Raw genomic sequence first — 19,348 nt, 5'->3', positions numbered from 1 at the left:
TTATATGCATCACATTCTACATATTTTAATTCCTATTTTAGATTAGTAAATGAGATAGCTAGACACGAAATAATTAAAATTTTTTTTAACAATTTTTTATATTTGAAAGACAAAGAGAGAGCGCGAGTGGGGGAAGAGCAGAGAGAGGGGGAGACACAGAATACAAAGCAGGCTCCAGGCTCTGAGCTGTCAGCACAGAGCCCAGTGCACGGCTCCAACCCATGAACCATTAGTTCATGACCTCAGCCGAAGTTGGACGCTTAACCGACCAAGCCACCCAGGCGCCTCATCATGAAAGAATTTTTAAAGGTGATACTTTGCACTTTGAGAGCCAGGAGTAATTCCAGAGTCCACTGACTGCAGAGCTCATTGACTGAAGTGTGAAATTACATTTACGTGATTTATTAGTATAACTGTACAACTAGAGTCTACCCTCACTGCCTTTGAAATAAGATCTTTCTAGAAGTTTGTAACAATTGCGTTCCTCCAAAAATGATCTACCCTTTTATTTATCATAAAGGTTTCATATCTTTGACATTAAATCAGTTGTCACTGTTTGATGTTCATTAAGTCTTCTTTTAAAAATGGTTTTTTGTTTTTTGTTTTTTGTTTTCTGTTTCCACTGTTGTTCCTGCTTTGGATAACTTATTGTGCCATGCAACATTTTGCAACATATGAAATATTTCTTCTAAAATTTAACAATTCTCAGAACTCTGCAGATGTTCAAAATAAAATATCATTTTGATAGTACTGCATTACTTTTGGAAACAACTTAAAACCACAAATAAAAGTCATTTGCAACAGGAAATTCCTACATGTGCTAAAAATAATATTCTCCCATCTTAGAGCACTTAATTTTTAACCAATAATGGCTTTAACATTGTCAAAAAATGGTGCAACACTTTTGTTTCTAATACAGCGTTTTAATTTTAACCTGGTTATTCTCATAGTGTTGAAATATGTCTGTGGAAACTGTCCTTACATTCATGAGGACATTATTATTCATGAATTCCTTTCTTTTTCACTAATTTAGTGCCTTACATGTTTTCCAATCAGTATTATTGTGCTATTATTGTAAATAAAAAACATTTATTCTATCATGAAACACTTATTTCAAGCTCTATGGAAGTTAGTACCAGATTTTACATTATTCAACTGCAAATGAGGAGTCTCCCTCACCCTGCACCCCACACGGTGTCACTGGACTAGCAATGTCGTCAGCACATGACCCACACTCTTGATCAAGACCTTCAGGGCAGTTTCATCCACATTGTAGCTGACACTACTCAGCTGCAGACATGAACAACCAAGGCGTGACTTATGCGGAACTCCATCATGCTAAGGGCTCAAAAAGACAGCAAGTGCAACCTAAGGGCACGGAAAGTTCCATTTCAGTAACCGAGGAGGAGATAACCTATGCAGAATTGAATCTTCAAAATGCTTCTCGGGACCTTCAAGGGAATGGCAAGAACTCTCCCTGCAAAGGTAAAACATTTAATACAAGCAGGTATATCTGTTTTAGGATGTGAAGGTAGGGTGCAGGTGTGTGGGGAAAGAATAGGATTTCACATAGTTTTCATTTGTGAGGACCAGAGCTGGAGGTTGGAATATGGTATTGATTTGAATGCATTGGTATATTCTGAGAGAAGATTCCAATGATAGTGATGGGTTTGAGGTGCAGGTTATTGTATGTGATTCCCTGTGCATTATTGGTTCTCTTGCTTGTATATCTCGTAAATGATTGTTTCCAGGCATCCTTTCTCAGTGTTTGCCTTTCTCTTCCTACTATTCACCATCATGTCCAGAGAAGCTCATTGCTGGTATCTTAGGAATCCTCTGCCTCGTCTTGATGTCCACTGTGGTAAAAATAGCTGTTATCCCCTGTAAGTACGTGTTTGAATGACTAAAAGGGAATATTTCACCTTACTGATCATTACTTCCTCGACATAGTGTGTAAATACTTTGAATTTATTATCTCATTTTAACGCATTTTTAATGCATGCTCTAAGTGTGGAATGATTATTTAGAGGTTATCTAAAGTAGAAATAACAGAATACATTTAGGGAGAATTAAACATATATTTGGATTTAATAACTCTAAGGCAAGTCATAGAAGAGACTTTATGGTGAAATACTCATTAATTCTTGAGGTTGCTTAAACCAAATATTGTAAGAGATGGTGAGGTTTGGTTTTTTAATATTTTGAAGTATTTCCTCCCTCATGTTCATTACTTCATTAAATTTGTCTGGTAAAATAGCACACCCAATTTTAAAGTAGGAAACTCAAATTATTATGATTTATTTCATTGAATATTATGTTTTTTGAGAATTGCTTTAATGTTCTAGCTACTGAAGGACCAGAACAGAACAAAACATTCCTGGAAACAAGGATCCACAAAGGTACAACATCCCTTGCAAAGTTCTGATATTAGTTTCGTGTCTATTTTAGCTCTATCTTCAACTAGGCAAAGAGGATAATAGATTCTTTTGGGAAAAGTGAATTAGGAAATCGCCTAATGAACTTTCAGAAATAATGATTATAGGAGAGTATTACTTCTCAGGCAACAACACTAAGAAATACTCATTTAAAATTACTGTACCTGTTGTTAACAATTGCCTCACGTTCCCTCCTCCTATAACATGATAAAAGATAAATCATTCCATAAAGGTGGTTTTGTTCACTGACTCTAAGGACATGTAGAGATGGACATTTTTGTGTTTGCTTTATATGGGCACAATAAATTAGGGGATGAAAGCCTGACTCTTCTCTGAGTGTGTGTGTGTGTGTGTGTGTGTGTGTGTGTGTTTTGCTTTACTTTTACCAGCTTGTGAGGGTCTACGAATATGTTATGTACACGTATGTGTATCCATATACAGTATGTAAATTTTCATTTTGTAATAGTCAAAGCTTTTTGGATAATATCTCATAATCTGTCTCCAGCGTGTCTCTGTTGTCATTGTCTGAAAGAGTGGGTTACGTATTCCAACAACTGCTATTACATTAGCACTGAGGAAAAATCATGGAACGAGAGTTTGACGTCTTGTGCTTCTAAGAATTCTACCCTGCTCTACTATGATGATGAAGAGGATGAGGTAAGTTTTCAAGATGTTTCCAGATTCTGTTAAAAGCTTGTGAGTTAATATTATGCTTGTAGAGTTCATCCATAGTTACATATGTATTTATAGTTTACATATTTTAAAGTCTAATATTCCATGGTTTGACTCTATGACACATTATTTACATTTTTATACTTTTAATGTATATTTGATCATTTCTAGGTCTTACTTTTCATAGAAACCTGTGTTTCTAGAAATGCTCTTTTTCCTGAAATAGACTTTACATTTAATTTTACAACACATCAAGGAAACTAGGCATATGATGTGCAAATTGATTACAAAATAGAATCACACAGTTACAAATTACATCATGAGACAGAAGTTTAGAGCCTTTATCAGGCCTGCCCATTTTCATTTTATGAAATATCTCTGTTTATTTGGAGCTTTATACCAATGGAATCATTCAATGTGCATTTTTCTGTGTGTCTCCCTTCTCTCCCAGATACTATCTGTAATGTGTCTATATAAACACATATGTCTATAGTTTGTGAAATTTCACTGCTGTCTTATATGAATATGACATTTTAAAAACCATTCTCAGAAATTTAGTTTTTTTTAATATGTGGATATTATGAATAAAATTTTATGAAAATTCTTTTCTATGTCTTCCTCAACATATCATAATCACTTATTATATATACCTACATATATATATATATATAACTACATAACATATATAACTACATAATATATATAATATACATATTATAACTATGTAATATAATATGGTTTTCATAATAAAATAATGATGTATAAATGTAAAATGATTGTATTTATGTATAATTATACTACACTTCCCTGTAAGCATTAGTAGGAAATTGCACAGTCGTAGATATGTGTATATTTCACTATACGAAATTATCCCTATATTTTTCTATTTTATGGTGTAAAATATGTTGTACCAAATAGGCCTTTGATCCAAAGCTCAGCAGTCTCAGAAAAATGAATTAAAAGTTCTGATGGTTAGAAACAGTACCATTTTCCTGGGTTGTAAATCTCAAGGCTATTCTCTTTTGTGAGAATGAGAAGTGTTGGGTTGTGTCTCTTGCCCATTTCTCCAGGATGGTGTCTTCTTTTCACTTCTTAGAAGTCTTTGTCATATTTCAGATATGATCTCTTTTTTGAGCTTTTAAGATGCAAATACCTGCATCTGCATTTTCACTCTCATACTGGAGTCTTTAATGATCAGAATTTTTATTTATTTATTTATTTATTTATTTATTTATTTATTTATTTATTTTAAATATAATTTATTGCCAAATTGGCTTACATCCAACACCCAATGCTCATCCCAGCAAGTGCCCTCCTCAATGCCCACCACCCATTTTCCTCTATCCCCCACCCCACTATCCACCCTTAGTTTGTTCTCTGTATTTAAGAGTGTCTTGTGGGTTGCCTCCTTCCCTCTCTGTTTGTAACTATTTTTTTCCCCTTCCCTTACACCACGGTCTATTCTTAAGTTTCTCAACATCCACATATGAGTGAAAACATGATATCTGTCCTTCTCTGACTGACTTATTTCACTCAGCATTGTACCTTAAGCCGTATAGTTTCTTTGGTCAATTTTCTTTTCTTTTCTTTTTCCCCACCTCCTTCTTCATTTTTCTTTCTCTCTTTTTGGAATGAATAGAATTTTAATGTTACCATGGTCCTACTTAGCATTTTGTGTGTTACAATGATTATTACGGACCTATTTGAGGAGTTAGCGAAAGTTCATGAATATAATTTCCTCTATTATATTCCTGCATTTACCTTTTTCTTTATTTACTTATGTTTTAACTTTTAATTATGGTTTATTATCCAAATAGAATTTATTTTTTGTGATGCTATATTTCTGATGCTGAGATAAAAGTGAAGGTTATATTTTTCTACATCATTACCTCTGTGATGGAGCATCATTTATAGCAAAGTAGGTCTTTTCTTCATCAATAATTTTATATACATAAAGCTATATATGTATACATATTCTCTAATCTACTTTACATAAATAATATAGATATTATATATCTTTATATAGAGAAGTATATATTCATAGATCACGGTCTATACAGTCCATCACAACCCACAGCAGTTTGAGTAAAATGCAGAGATTTACTTGACTTTATGACCCCTTACCATGTCCCAGTTATACTCTAAGTGTTCTAACTATTTCTCCACTTACTTTGAGAATCACATGGAATTTATAATTTTGCTTCAACTGATAATTTTGCTTCAAATATCGAACAATTTCGAAAACACAGGAGGTGAAGGAAAGTCCATTAACCTAGTAAGAATTTTATTCTTAGTTTTCTTCTCTCTTTCTTCCTTATGATCCAAAATGCCTTCTTTTACCATTTATTCCCTTTAGGAGGTCTTTCAGAGTGGGTCTGGTGGTGATACATTTTCTTAGTTTTCCTTTATCAGACAAAGTCTTGATTAGGATGCCTATTGATATTTTTGGTGGATAGTCAATGGTTTTTTATTAGAATCACCCAGTTAGTGTCTAAAGCTTTTCTACCTTTCTAGAATGCCTTTTATCTGTCATTTTGACCAGAGAGAAAAAATATTTTGGAGACTTGGGTATGTACCTGTTGGTGTCTGTGGTTTGTTAGGCTCTCTGACACCAGTCTATGTGAAGTAGAGGGAAATTCCGGGGAGCTCACCACCATGTCATTCCTTGGGTCTCCAGGGCTGGGATCTGTCGTCTTTCTCGTTATCTTTCTGACTCTATGTTGTCTTAGGAATAATACCCAGGGATTGTAGCTGTATTGGTGGGAGGAATAGGGAAAAGTCTATCCAGTCTATCTTTCCAGAACAGAAAGTCTGGTCTGGGGTGGTTTTCATTTGAATGCTCCTAAGACTCATGGTGTTGAGCATCTTTTCCTGTACTCATTGGCCATGTCCACATGGTGTTTGGTGAAGTATCTATAGAAATATTTTGGTAATATTTTTACTTTGTTTCATTGTATTTTGAGAACTCTTTACGTACCCTGGCGGCAAGCCTTTTATTAGATGTATGATTTGTACATGTTTCTTCACAAGTTTATGACTTTCTTTTCTCTTCAAAGAGCAGACATTATCTTGATGAACTACACTTCATCAAGTTCTTCTTTCATGGATTGTGTTCTTGGTATTTTGTGTAAAATATCTCTGCCCAACTGTAGGTCATGCACTTTTTATAATACGTCTTGAAAGATTTTGTTTTCGGGGCGCCTGGGTGGCTCAGTCAGTTAAGCGTCCGACTTCAGTTCAGATCACGATCTCGCGGTCCGTGAGTTCGAGCCCCGCGTCGGGCTCTGGGCTGATGGCTCAGAGCCCGGGGCCTGCTTCTGATTCTGTGTCTCCTTCTCTCTCTGCCCCTCCCCCGTTCATGCTCTGTCTCTCTCTGCCTCAAAAATAAATAAACATTAAAAAAAATTTTTTTTCGAAAGATTTTGTTTTCAATTATGTGTGATCAATTTTGAGCATTTTAATATAGTATAAAGTATATAATTATTAATAGTATTTAATACTCCATTGTTTCCACAGCCTTTATTGAAAAGACTATACTATTCCAATGAATGTGCATTTTTTGGAAATCTGAATTTCGTATTGTGTGGGTACAAATTTTGCACTTTCTCATGTGTTTAATTAGTGTCCTTATGTTTTTTTTAATGTTAGTTTCATAATTTAAATACTTTCTTGGGGGTGACTGGGTGGCTCAGTCATTTGGGCATCCAACATTGGCTCAGGTCATGATCTCGCGGTTCATGGGTTTGAGCCCTGCGTCAGGCTCTGTGCTGACTGCTAGAGCCTGGAGGTTGCATTGGATTCTGTGTCTCCCTCTCTCTGCTCCTCCTCCACTAACTCTCTCTCTTTCTCTCTGTCTCTCACACTCACACACAAATAAATAAAGCTTAATTTTTTTTAAAAAAGACCTTCCTTTTTATTTTAAATGTTTATGTATTTATTTTGAGACAGTGAGAATGCAAATGGTGGGAGGGGTAGGGGGTCAGCACAGAGCCTGCCTTGGGGCTCCATCTCAGGAACAATCCGATCATGACCTAGGCAGGAGCACAACTGACTGATCTACCCAGCTGCCCCCTAAATTGTCCTTTGGTAAACGGTGAGTTTATACAAGTTCCTTTTCAGAGTTATTTTATCTATTCAGGATCTTCCTGGATGTTTCCTATTCATTTGTATCTTTCTAAAGTTTTTAAAAAATGTTTACATTTATTTATTTATTTTGTGTGAGAGGGAAGTGGACAGGAGAGGGACAGAGAGAGGGAAAGGAAGAGAGAGAAAATTCCAAGCAGGTTCCCGCTGTCAACACAGAGCCCAATGCAGGGCTGCAACTCACAAATTGAGATCATGACCTGAGCCAAAATCAAGAGTTGGATGCTCAACCAATGGAACCACCCAGGTGCCCCTTTCTAAAGGCTTTTTAAAAATGAGAATAAATATTAGTTTTTTCAGGTGCCTTCTTCATCAGAGGAATCACATTTAAATATATTTGCGTTTCTTCATAATATTCTCCTCTGATAGTTTTTTTTTTTAATTTTTTTTTCAACGGTTTGTATTCATTTTGGGGACAGAGAGAGACAGAGCGTGAGCGGGGGAGGGGCAGAGAGAGAGGGAGACACAGAATCGGAAACAGGCTCCAGGCTCCGAGCCATCAGCCTAGAGACCGACGCGGGGCTCGAACTCACAGACCGCGAGATCATGACCTGGCTGAAGTCGGACGCTTAACCGACTGTGCCACCCAGGCGCCCCTCCTCTGATAGTTTTTATTGTGGTGTAATGTACATACAGATGGATCACAGCTATACATGCCAATAGACGGGCTGAGTTTTCAGTGTGACCATTGCATGGAATGAGAAAATGAGTGTTACCAGCATTGCAAAATGCCACTAACAAGTTCTTTTCTGCATTTTAAAAACGGTTTATATACATGGAATCATACGGTATGCATATTGTATTTTTGGCATTTTCAGGTGAAGGTAAACTTGTGTGATTCATCCCTATAGCTGCACCGGTTGTAAATTGTCCACATCTCTTTGTTGTTCTGTTGTCGGATTCTACTACAATGTATTCACTGATTCTATTGCTGACGTTCTTGGATATTTGGGTATTGATCCATTTGGGGCTTCTTTGATTTATTCGACTACACATCTTTTACAGTCAGGTTTTAGCTAAACGTATGTGTATCATTTCTTCCTTCTATAACCTTAAGTGGCCCTTCTCTTCTTGCTTCTTGAGAGGGAAGCAACTTAGACCATGCATTTATAATGTTCTTCCTTTGTGGCGTAATTGACGAAGGTCAAAATTGTCTCTACCCGACTTTAGTTTCATCCTAACAGTTATGATGTAGTCTCAGTTTATTATCAACCAGTACAAGGTAATTTCTGTCATCCGGCACAAGATATTTTCAAAGATTTCATCTTTGAAAGGTAAATTTTTCAGAAGTCTATCACTGTCCACGTGTTGGAAATTTCCCGGATTTCTTTCCATTGTTTCTTCTCATTGATTTCTTTGTCTTCAGAGAAAATACTTTGAATATTTCCATCCTCAAAATTTTTGATCCCTATCGATGCCCTGGAACTCTTCCTATGTACGTCAGTTACGTCAAGCTAGTTCCTAGTATTTTGACAGTCTTCCTTAGTCTCCCTGATTTTGTGAATAGCTGGTCTTACTGAAGGAAAAGGTTTCAGTCTTCAACTAAACTCATTGAGTTGTCTATTTATCCTTCTAATACTGTCATGTCTATTCCATGTGTTTAAGGATTCTCTTGTTAGGTGAATAATGTTATGTTTATAATTGTTTTATCTTCCTCTTATATTGAGAGCCTTAACGTTTTGAAATGTTTCTTTTAATTTCTACTAATATTTCTTGTTTTAACACTTACTTTGTCATTAGAATATTGGCTTTGTTATTGGCCATTTCTGATTATTCCTTGTAGGGTCTATTTTTTTGGTATCCTTTTATTTTCTCCAATTTTGCCTTTGAATCTACCATGTGTCCATTACAGGGAGCATATAGATGGATGCTACTCTTTTATTCAGGATGACACTTTCTATTGTATAATTGGAATATTTATTTAATTCACATGAATGCAATTACTGGGATAGTTGGATTTAAGTATACCATTCGCTATTTACTCTATATTTATGTCTTGTTTTCTTTTTCCATTTTGCATGATATCGTTTGTATTAAACATATATTAGAGTTCCATTTAATTCCTCTATTGATGTCTTAGCTATATTCTTAAGCTTTTTCCTTAGTAGGAGTGGTAGGTATTACAAATCTTTTGCTTGTTTTTATGGAGATGAAATTGACGTCTAACCTTGTATACATTTAAGGTCTACAATGTGTTCCTTTGATAAGTCTATGTATTGCCATATGACTACTGTGGCCATGTTAGGTAACACCTTTGTCATGTCACATGTTTATCATTCTTTGTGTGTGTTGAGGACAGCTAAGAATTAGTCTCAGCAACTTCAAAGTTTATAAAACAGTAATGTTGTCTGTAATCACTACATTGTATATTAGACCTCCAGCAATTGTTATCTGCTAGTTATAATTTTGTATTCTTTAAGAAATTTTTTTAATGTTTATTTTTTGAGAGGGACAGACAGACAGACAGACATGAGTGCGTGAGGGTCAGAGAGAGAGAGACACACACACACAGAATGTGAAGAAAGCTCCAGGCTCTGAGCGGTCAGCACAGAACCCGACATGAGACTCAAACTCAGAAACCGTGAGATCATGACCTGAGCCAAAGTTGGGTGCTTAATTGACTAAGCCACCCAGGAGCCCCGTTAATTTGTATTCTTAAATATCTTCCGAAACCCCCCAACCCACAACTCCTGATAAACACATTCTACTCTTTGTTTTTACCAGTTCAGTTTTTTAGATTTCCTATGTAAGGCAATACAATATTTGTCTCTCTCTGTCTTATTTTTGTCACTCAACATAATGCCTTCAAGGCCCTTCCATTTGCCCACAAATGGCAAGATTTTCTTCTGTTACCTGCTTAAATAATATTTCAGTGTTTGTGTGTGTGTGTGTGTGTGTGTGTGTGTGTGTATGGGTATGTATGTGTATATATATCACACTTTCTTTAATTATATGTCAGTTGGCAGATACTTAGGTTCCTTTCATTTCTCGGCTATTGGGAATAATGTTGCAACGAGCATGGGTGTGCAGATAGACCTTTGAGGAGCTGATCAGTGCCTTTATTTATTTTGAAAAATGTTTAATGTTTATTTATTTTTGAGAGGAGTGGGGGGGTCAGAGAGACAGGGAGACACAGAATCCAAAGCACATTCCAGGCTTGGAGCTTCAGCACAGAGCCCAAGAGGGGACTTGAACCCACAAACAAGATTATGACCAAAGCCAAAGTCGAACACTCAACCTTAGGAGCCGCCCAGGTGGCCCACTGATCAGTTCCTTTAAATACGTATGTAAAAGTGACATTACTGAAAAACTGCCATACTATTTTCCTTTGTGGCAGCACCAGTTTACATTTCCCCCAAAGGATTTCATTTTCTTCACATCCTCACCACATTAATTCTCTCTTATCTTTTGGAAAGAGCCTCTTACAGCTGTGAGGTGATATCTCATTGTGGTTTCGATTTGTATTACCCTGATCAGTGATTTTGAGCACCTTTCATGTACCTATTGGCCATTTGCATGTCTTCAGAAAAATGTATACTGAGGCCCTTGGCCCATTTTTATTTTAGATTTCTTTCTTTGCTTTTATTTCATTGTTTGTGTTCTTTATATACATGTGATATTAGTCCCTTATCTGATATTGGATTTCAGATATTTTTTTCTCTTCTGTCCATGATCTCTCAATTATTTGATTCTTTCCTTTGCTGGGCAGAAGGTCTTTCATTTAAAGCAGTCCTGCTTTTTTTATTTTAGTTTTTGTTGCCTGTGATTTTGAGGGCTTATCCCTGAGTTCATTACCTAACCAAAGTCAAGGATCTTTTCCCTTTTGTCTCTCCCAGTGATTTTATATTTTTTATGTGTTTTATGTGACCAATTTTTGTCTCTTAGTTTCAGCTTAATGAATGCCCTTTAACATTTGCATAGGGCAGGTCTAATTTCTTCTGACACCTGACTTTAACCACCACAGGCCTCATTCTGCTGCTTTCCCCTGACTGCAATATGGGGCAAGTGTCGATACGTTGACACACCACCCTCCAGGATGCTGGGAAAGTCTTTATCTTTTCTTCATTTCTAAATGACAGATTTGCTGAGTAAGGTATTCTTGGTTGACTGTTTCTTTCCCTTTGACCACTTTCAAAATGTCATCACGCTTTCTTCTGTCATTCTATGGGAAGAAGATCTTGTGAGATGTTCCTTTTTGGTGTCTGGCATGGCATGCTGACCTCAGAGCCCTCAAAGCACTTTTGAAGCTGTTGCCCAAGACCAGGCACCACATGGAACTACCATAACAACTGGGTCTCGGTACATAAGTTCCCTTGTTGTGGCTGTGGCACTAGGGAGGTGACATGTGTAGATATTCCATGGCAACTATACCTGGGTCTCAGGGGCTCACTGTTGTAACTCTGACTGGCACAGGAATATAGCAGTCACACAGGCCCTGGATGACAAGGTACAGTGGTGGCTTGGAGCCAGTGGTCAGCGTGTGGTAGCAACATACAGTGGGGAGGGTGAGTCAAAGGTTCAAGTCTGTCCCAAGTGGCAGTCACTAGAGAGCAGCAGAATGATCCATTCATGATTTATTAAAGCCATGTACCAGGACCCGGGGATCTGGACACAGACCTCTAGCCACATGGCCTCGAATGACAGCTTAAGCGGTCACGTGGAAACTGAAAGTGTCTTGGGATGCAGCAGTATAGTAGCAGCAATGAAGCGTCTGAGTCCTACAGTGGGACCGAAGAGATGGGGCTCAAGGCAGTGGTGACTTGGCCTACCAATGACGGGTCAGAGCCTTGAGCTACCATAGGCGGAGAAAAGTCTTCGGGTGTTAGCTATGGCAGTTCAGAGTCAAGGCCTGGGAGGTTTTGGGGTTCCGAATAGCAGGAACATCCTTTACAATGAAGACACAGGGTCATAAAATGGAACATGGTGAGTGGGGCTCAGGGCAGCAACGTATGCACCACTAGTTGCAGCTAAGGCACATATTAAGACGTTGGGGTCAGGAAACAGCCCCAGTAGTGTGAGACAAAGCCCCAACTAGGACAGGAGTGGGCAAAAATCAGAGGCAGCTCTAGTCTCCTACAGACGAGGAGCTATGGCAACCAATCCCTAAGAGAAGAGCTCCTCAAGGCAACCCTCACTGTTGCAACAGCTCCAGCCTCTGAGAATAGGTGTAGAGGGGGCACTCTGGGCTGGTGCATGAAGTGGGATCAGCATTGGTGAGGCACCTCTGTTGCAAAAGCTGAACACATGCACAGAGTTGAAGCTTGCTGGGTTCTCCTGCTCCCCTTCTCTCCATGAGGTGACTTCCCCAGAGGGCATTCCTCCAGGAGCCAAGTGGCTCTCAGCTGGAGGGTTGGGTGATGCAGGCAAAATGCTTCCTTTACTTTCCACGGGACCATCCTGGATTTTTGATCAGCACCTGATTTTTGCGACTTCTTTGTTGTCTAGAGCTTTCCCTGAGCCGTGTTTAGCTTGAAGTTGTTGGTTTATTGTTCCGATTGATTTTGTGGGCAGATGAGCATTGTGGCCTCCTCGGTCTCTTTCTTGCTGATGGCGCTCTTTATACGTGTATCATTAACTGATTGTCATCTACGTCACATTAATCCTGACTAATTTCCAACAAAATATATTAAATTAACACTAACATAGCTCCGTTCCCACCATGTGTTATGGGTATGCTTCAACTTTCCAAAAAGTTTCATGACTTCACTTTGCTTTTGTGAAAGAACTACATCAGTACCAGTTTTTGCTGAAGAGGAGAAATCTGAAGGGGACTTTTGTTTTTAGGAGAAAAGGCGAAAAGTGGAAATTGTGCTCAGTACTGGTTTTACTGTTAGTGTCAGCTCACACCCCAAGCAGCAAGATTCGTCCTGTCAAGTTCATTTCTCAGAAACTATATACTCTGTATATCAGTATCAAGCAGAAGTTTGAACTGTATTTTTGAGTGTCTGTGCTTCATCTCAATTTATTTTGTGCATCCACTCACAAGGTGTGTTTTGAGGTGTCAGAAAAGCCTAAGGGAGGGTATCTTTTGTGATTTGGGTTTTTGGGCGCTGGTTATTTTTTGCATCGGGGAAAGCTCAACAATCTTCCCATGTGAATTAATGATACTTGCGATTTCAATTTATACCACCTCGGCTTAGGAAAGGTTTCATAAGGAACAACCTACTTTCAGAGAGAACGAGAAACATGTACTTCTAACAGTGCTGTCCTGAGGAAAGCTAGCCCTGGTTTCTGAACACAATTGGTTCACATCTTTACCTTCTCTGCTTTCGTGATTTCATATTGGGTCCCTGAAATGAAGCATTTGTGGAGACTGTACCACAAAAAGGAACAAATGCTAAAAACTATAAGGTTTATGCTATAGATCCCACCATACAGTGACTGCTATAATTATGGCCTCAAATATCTTATCTTTTAAAGCTATACACACAGAGATTGTAAAGGAAAGGAAAATACACACAGAGATTGTAAATTTTACCGACATATTTATCATTCCTGCTGATCTCTATTCTTTCTTGTGGATATGCATTACCATCTAGCGTCATTTACTTGCAGCTTGAAGAACATTGTTGAAAAGCAGGTGTCCTAAGTAGAAACCCTGTTTGGTTTTGTGTTTGATGTGGGGTCTTTGTGTTTCTTCTTCTGTGAAAGACTGTTTTGCTGAATTTATAATTCTTGTTTGACAGGTGTTTTTTTTTTGTTTTTTTCTGCGTGTGTGCAGGGAGTGGGTTTGCTTCGTTTTTTTTTTTTTCAGTATTTTTCTGGTGAAAACACCTCTTTTAGTCACATTCCTATTTTCCTAAATATAATGAGTTGTTTTTCCCTTGCTTTTTGTCAAGATCACTTCTTTCTGTTTGTTTGCCTTTCATTTTATTTTTCAGCTGTTGCAAAATAAAAGCCCACATAACATAAAATCTACCGCATTACCCATGTTCAAAAAATCGACTACTTTCTTAGAGCGGCTTTAGGTTCATAGCAAAACTCAGACATAGCACCGATATATGCTGTATTCCCCTACTGTCTATGTGTCAATGCACAAGCAGTTCATGGACTCTCTCATTTGCAAAAGCCCTCAGTGGGGTGGTCTAGGTTTACTCTTGATGTTGTGCATTTTAGGAGTTTGGAGAAGTATAGAATGACATGTATCAACCATTATGGAGTTATACAGAAGAGTTTCACTTCCTTCAAAATCCTCTGTGCTCCCCCTATCCATCCTTCCTTCCCCTAAACCCTGTCAATCACTGATGTATTTACTGTCTGTATAATTTTGCTTTTTCAAAATTGTGATATAGTGGGAATCTTACACTATCTCGCATCTTACACTTGCCTTAACTAGATGATGCACCTAACCAATTTAAGCACACAGGTTAGGAGTGCTATCACATTGTTGCCCAAAAGGTATCTAGAACTTTCTGCTTGTAAAACTGGAACTCAACTCACTGAACAATAATTCCCGTTTTCCTCTTTCCCCTCAACCCTGAGCAATCACTATTCTACTTGCTCTATCACTTTTACTACTTTGGATACTTCGTATAAGTGGAATCATACAGTTTTATTTTTACTTCGTATGTATGACTGGCTTATTCCACTTAGCATAATGTCCTGGAGTTTCATCCATATTGTAGTAGGTGGTAGGATTTCCTTCCTTTTTCTGGCTGAATAATATTACAGTGTTATGTGTATACTACGCTTTCTTTCTCCATTCATCCATCAGTGGACATTTGGGCTGCTTCTATCACGTGGCTGTTATGAATAATGCTGCACTGAGCATGGGTGTGCACCTATCGTCAAGATCTTGCTTTCAATTCTTTTAGTTTCCTCCATGTGGGATTGCTGATCCATGTGGTAATTGCATTTTTAATTTCTTGAAGAAGCTCCATACACTTCTTCATAACGGTTGACAGATTTACATTCCCAAGAACAGTGTGTGAGTCTCCTCGCTTTCAACCTCCACACTGAAACATTTTTTTTTTTAAATTTTTTTTTTCAACGTTTATTTATTTTTGGGACAGAGAGAGACAGAGCATGAACGGGCGAGGGGCAGAGAGAGAGGGAGACACAGAATCGGAAACAGGCTCCAGGCTCTGAGCCATCAGCCCAGAGCCCGACGCGGGGCTCGAACTCCCGAACCGCGAGATCGTGACCCGGCTGAAGTCGGACGCTTAACCGACTGCGCCACCCAGGCGCCCCTGAAACATTTTTTAAAAATATGTATTTATTTCTTTTGAGAGAGGGGGAGAGAGAGAGAGAGAGAGAGAGAGAGGAGAGCGAGCACAGGAGGTGTAGAGGGAGGGAGGGAGAGAGCAACTGAAGCCAGCTTTGCGCCATCAACACAGAGCCCGATGTGGGGCTCAAATCCAAAAACTGTGAGACAATGACGTGAGCCAAAACCAAGAGTCAGATCGTAACCAGCTGAGCCACCCAGTCGTCCCGACACATTTTTTTTTATAGCATCCATCCTAATGAGTATGAGGAGACAACTCATGGTGATTTGATTTGCATTTCTTTGATCATTAGCGATATTGAGCATCTTTGCATATGATTTTTCACCATTTGTATGTTTCCTTGGAAATATGCCTATTTAATTTCTTTTCCCATTTTTTCTTTGTGTTTTCGGTGTTTGTTTTTGTCGTTAGTGACTTGTAGATTCCGTATATATTTTAGATATGATTCCCTTGTTTGATATATGATTTGCAAGTGTTTTTTCCACTCTGTCTTTTCATTGTTGATCATTCCCTTTAATGCACAGTAATGTTTTAGGTTGATATCGCCCATTTGTCTACAATGGACTTTTCCTTTCTGCTCTGTGGTTTTGGTGGCATAGCCAAGAAATCGTTGCCAAATACAATGTTGTTTATATTCCCCCATTTTTTCTCTGAGGAAGTTTATAGGTTTACAACTTATATTTGTGTCTTTAGTCCATTTTGAGTTAATTTTAGTGTGTGGTGTAAATGTAAACATCCAGCCTCATTCTTCTGCATGTGGGTAGTCAGTTTCCAAACACCCTTTTTGAATGATGCTGTCTTTCCCTACTGAATGGTCCTGGTACCTTTATCAAAACTGATTAGACTGATTATACATGGTTTGTGTCTGGATATTTTTAAGGGATTGTTTCCATGGGGGGTTTAGGGTCTGTCTCTTTCTGTTCCTTCATCTTGCTGCTTGTATCCCGTTCTAGTCGGAACTAGTGTGCAGAGCAGGGGTATGGATTCTGTGGTAGATAATGTGTTGTAAGGCTGATGGAGGTGGAAGATGTGTCACCCATCCCTGATTTTCACACTGACTTAAGTGACTTCACAATCCACTCTCTTCCCTCAAGTGTATTTCTTCGTCTGTATTTGCCAGTGTTCTTTGGTCATTTCATTATGATGTCATGAGACATGGATTTGTACGTGTTCATTCTGGTAGCAGTTTGCTAAGTTTCTGGTGTCTATAAATATTTTAAATGATATTAGTAAGTTGTTCATTCATTGCACTTTATGATCGTTGTCCTGTTTTTTTCTGCCTCTGCTGTTCTCGTATACTACTTAGACCTATGCTGGCTTTCCTGATACTGTTTTGAAAGTCTCTGAATTCTGTAAATTCTTCTCTTTTTTCTGTCTCATCCAAAGATATAAATAAATTTTGTTACTCCTCCAATTTCATCAGTTCTTTTCTATTGCATCCCAGATTTTCTGTAGAGGAAATTCAGTGAATTTTCCATTTCAGGTATGTATTTGTTCACTTAGATTCTCTGTGGTTTCTTCATATACTTTTATTTCTCTGTTGATCTTTCCTACTTGCTATATTTCTGCCATCACATGTTCATGTAATTATTGCAACTAAGTTTTCTGTGTAGTTTACATATATTTATAAATATGACTTGTAAATACTTTTTTTGTAGTATGTACAATATATATGACTTTTAAATACATTTTTTTTGTAATATGTACAACAACTTATCCCAGTAGAAGTTTCTATTGACCTATGCTTTCCCTTTGTTGGAAGACATTTTCCAATTTCTCATCATATTTTTTAACTTTTAGATGGACACCTTTTAAAATATCATTTAGGAAACACGCATTATTTAATTTTTCCTAGATTTATTATTTTTAATTTTTTTCTTATGTTTTATTTATTTTTGAGAGAGAGAGTGTGTGTGTGTGTGTGTGTGTGTGTGAGAAGGGGAAGGACAGAGAGAGAGGGAGACACAGAATCTGAATCAGACTCCAGGCTCTGAGCTGTCAGCACAGAGCCCGACGCGGAGCTTAAACTCACCAACTGGGAGATCATGACCCGAGCCGAAGCTGGACGCTTCACCAACAAGCCACCCAACACCCCTAGATTTACTATTTTTTTGTGTGCAAAAACTTTATGGCAGAATCTTCTCCACTAAAGTCCCCCTGCTGATAGTCTTGTTCAATTTTTCCCAATTCTTATTGCTTACTTTATGACCATGTGACTTTGTAGCTCTGATGTTAATTACTAGTTGTTTTTTTTTTTTAGAAAGGATGTGTTCAAACACTGCAGGTCAGTAGGCTTCCACCTTCCACAATGTGAGGTCTGCACACGTGTGCCTGAGTGTGGGAGGGGACTGTTCATAACTTTACTACCAATTCTCTGACCTCCTGTGCTCTTACATTCTCCTGGGTTCCTCTTAGTCTCCTCTCCATCTGTGCATATTTTCTCCATCAGCTAAGAGTGTTAGAGAGCCAATGTCAACTCTTCCGTTATATTCTCACATCCAGTATCTTTCCATTATATTTATGGGGCTCACAGTTCTTGACACAAACACCGCAAGCTCTGACCAGGACAAGAATGGGTTTTCTTCATCATTACCGAGCAAAATCAGCACTTGGAGCTCAAACATCAATGGGTACCTGTCCCCATCCCCAGTGCTGATCAGGTCTCCCAGCACCCTTGCTCTTTGCAGCTTCTCCCAGTTGTAACAGCTGCAGTCTTCTTATCACTGAGCCAGGGGTGGGCAGGTGGGGAGGCACGGGAGCATCCTAGGCGAGAAGATGACAAATGTGCTTCTGACTTGAATCTCCAGGATTTTTTCCAATGTACGTATTTCATAAGTGTTATTACCTGTGATCCATTTTCTAAACTCTGAAATTGTTTTCACGGTCAGTTTGTCCTCTTCACTTAGTCTTACTAAGATAATTTTATACTTTAGTGTCCAGTGCATAACATTATATTATAATTTGAAAGCTTCTATAAAGGAAGAAAAGATGAACTTTTATTTGCTTTTACAGAATTAATTGAGTATAAGAGCTTGTATTTGACTTCTAATGAAATTTATTTTCTCATAGTTTTTGTCGAAATTACTCTCTTATACTGTATGGATTAGAGGCTCCCAGAAAAGCCATCATAGTTCATCTGTGCAGCCAAAAGCCTTAACGTTTTCTTCCAAAGTGTAAGTTTCTTGACAACTTTGTATTTTATGCCTTACAAGGATTAATCTTTGAAAGAAACAGAGCAATATGTGTAGAATCAGATAAACAGAGTTGTTGATGTTTTTCCATAGAATAGTATGGGAAATATTCGGATTGAGGTATATAACTATTAGTCAAGTTAATGGTTTATTCAACAAAATACCCCGGTATATATTGTTAAGATTAATGAGGTATAATTCTTTCTATTTCAGGTTGTCAGTATCTTCAAAGAGTGACAAGAATTGTCCATATTTCTATTTTTATTTAAAAAAATTTGGTTTTGCACCCTGCTTTGGAATAAGACTGTATGTTTGTAAGCACCAGGCATGTTAGTTGCTTCAGTTTGGCATAATGCTATTTCATCATTTATAAAGAATTTATTTTTGTAAATGGTGTGAGAAAGTGGTCTAGTTTCAACCTTCTGCATGTTGCTGTCCAGTTCTCCCAGCACCATTTGTTAAAGAGGCTGTCTTTTTTCCATTGGATGTTCTTTCCCTCTTATAAAGAATACATCTCTCATTAGTTCAAAAACCATCCAATCCTTTTCTCTGCATATTTTTAAGAGATGGTTTTTAGTATAATTTTAGGTTCACAAGATTAAGAGGAAGGTACAGAGATTTCCTATATTGTCCCTGTCTGCACATATCCATGGACTCTCCCATTATCACCATCACTCACTAG

The 19,348-nt window shown here is 37.9% G+C and overlaps 1 protein-coding gene across 1 annotated transcript; it reads left to right on the top strand.

Moving 5' to 3' along the window:
* Positions 1-727: 727 nt before the first annotated feature.
* LOC124502405 (NKG2-A/NKG2-B type II integral membrane protein-like) lies at positions 728-19,057 on the top strand. Its single transcript, XM_047067044.1, has 6 exons — positions 728-1,485; positions 1,806-1,883; positions 2,346-2,399; positions 2,941-3,092; positions 18,545-18,648; positions 18,880-19,057. The coding sequence occupies exons 1-6, from the start codon at positions 1,299-1,301 to the stop codon at positions 18,998-19,000; spliced, it is 696 nt and encodes a 231-aa protein (XP_046923000.1). The 5' UTR covers positions 728-1,298; the 3' UTR covers positions 19,001-19,057.
* The last annotated feature ends 291 nt before the right edge of the window (positions 19,058-19,348 follow it).

The sequence above is a fragment of the Lynx rufus genome, unplaced genomic scaffold, assembly GCF_022079265.1.
Source record: "Lynx rufus isolate CCGP_SWC_20201006 ecotype Redwood Valley unplaced genomic scaffold, mLynRuf1.p SCAF_7, whole genome shotgun sequence".
Classification (NCBI taxonomy): Eukaryota; Metazoa; Chordata; class Mammalia; order Carnivora; family Felidae; genus Lynx; species Lynx rufus.
The sequence above is the reverse complement of the archived record's forward strand: the minus strand, read 5'-3'. Positions and strand labels throughout refer to the sequence as shown.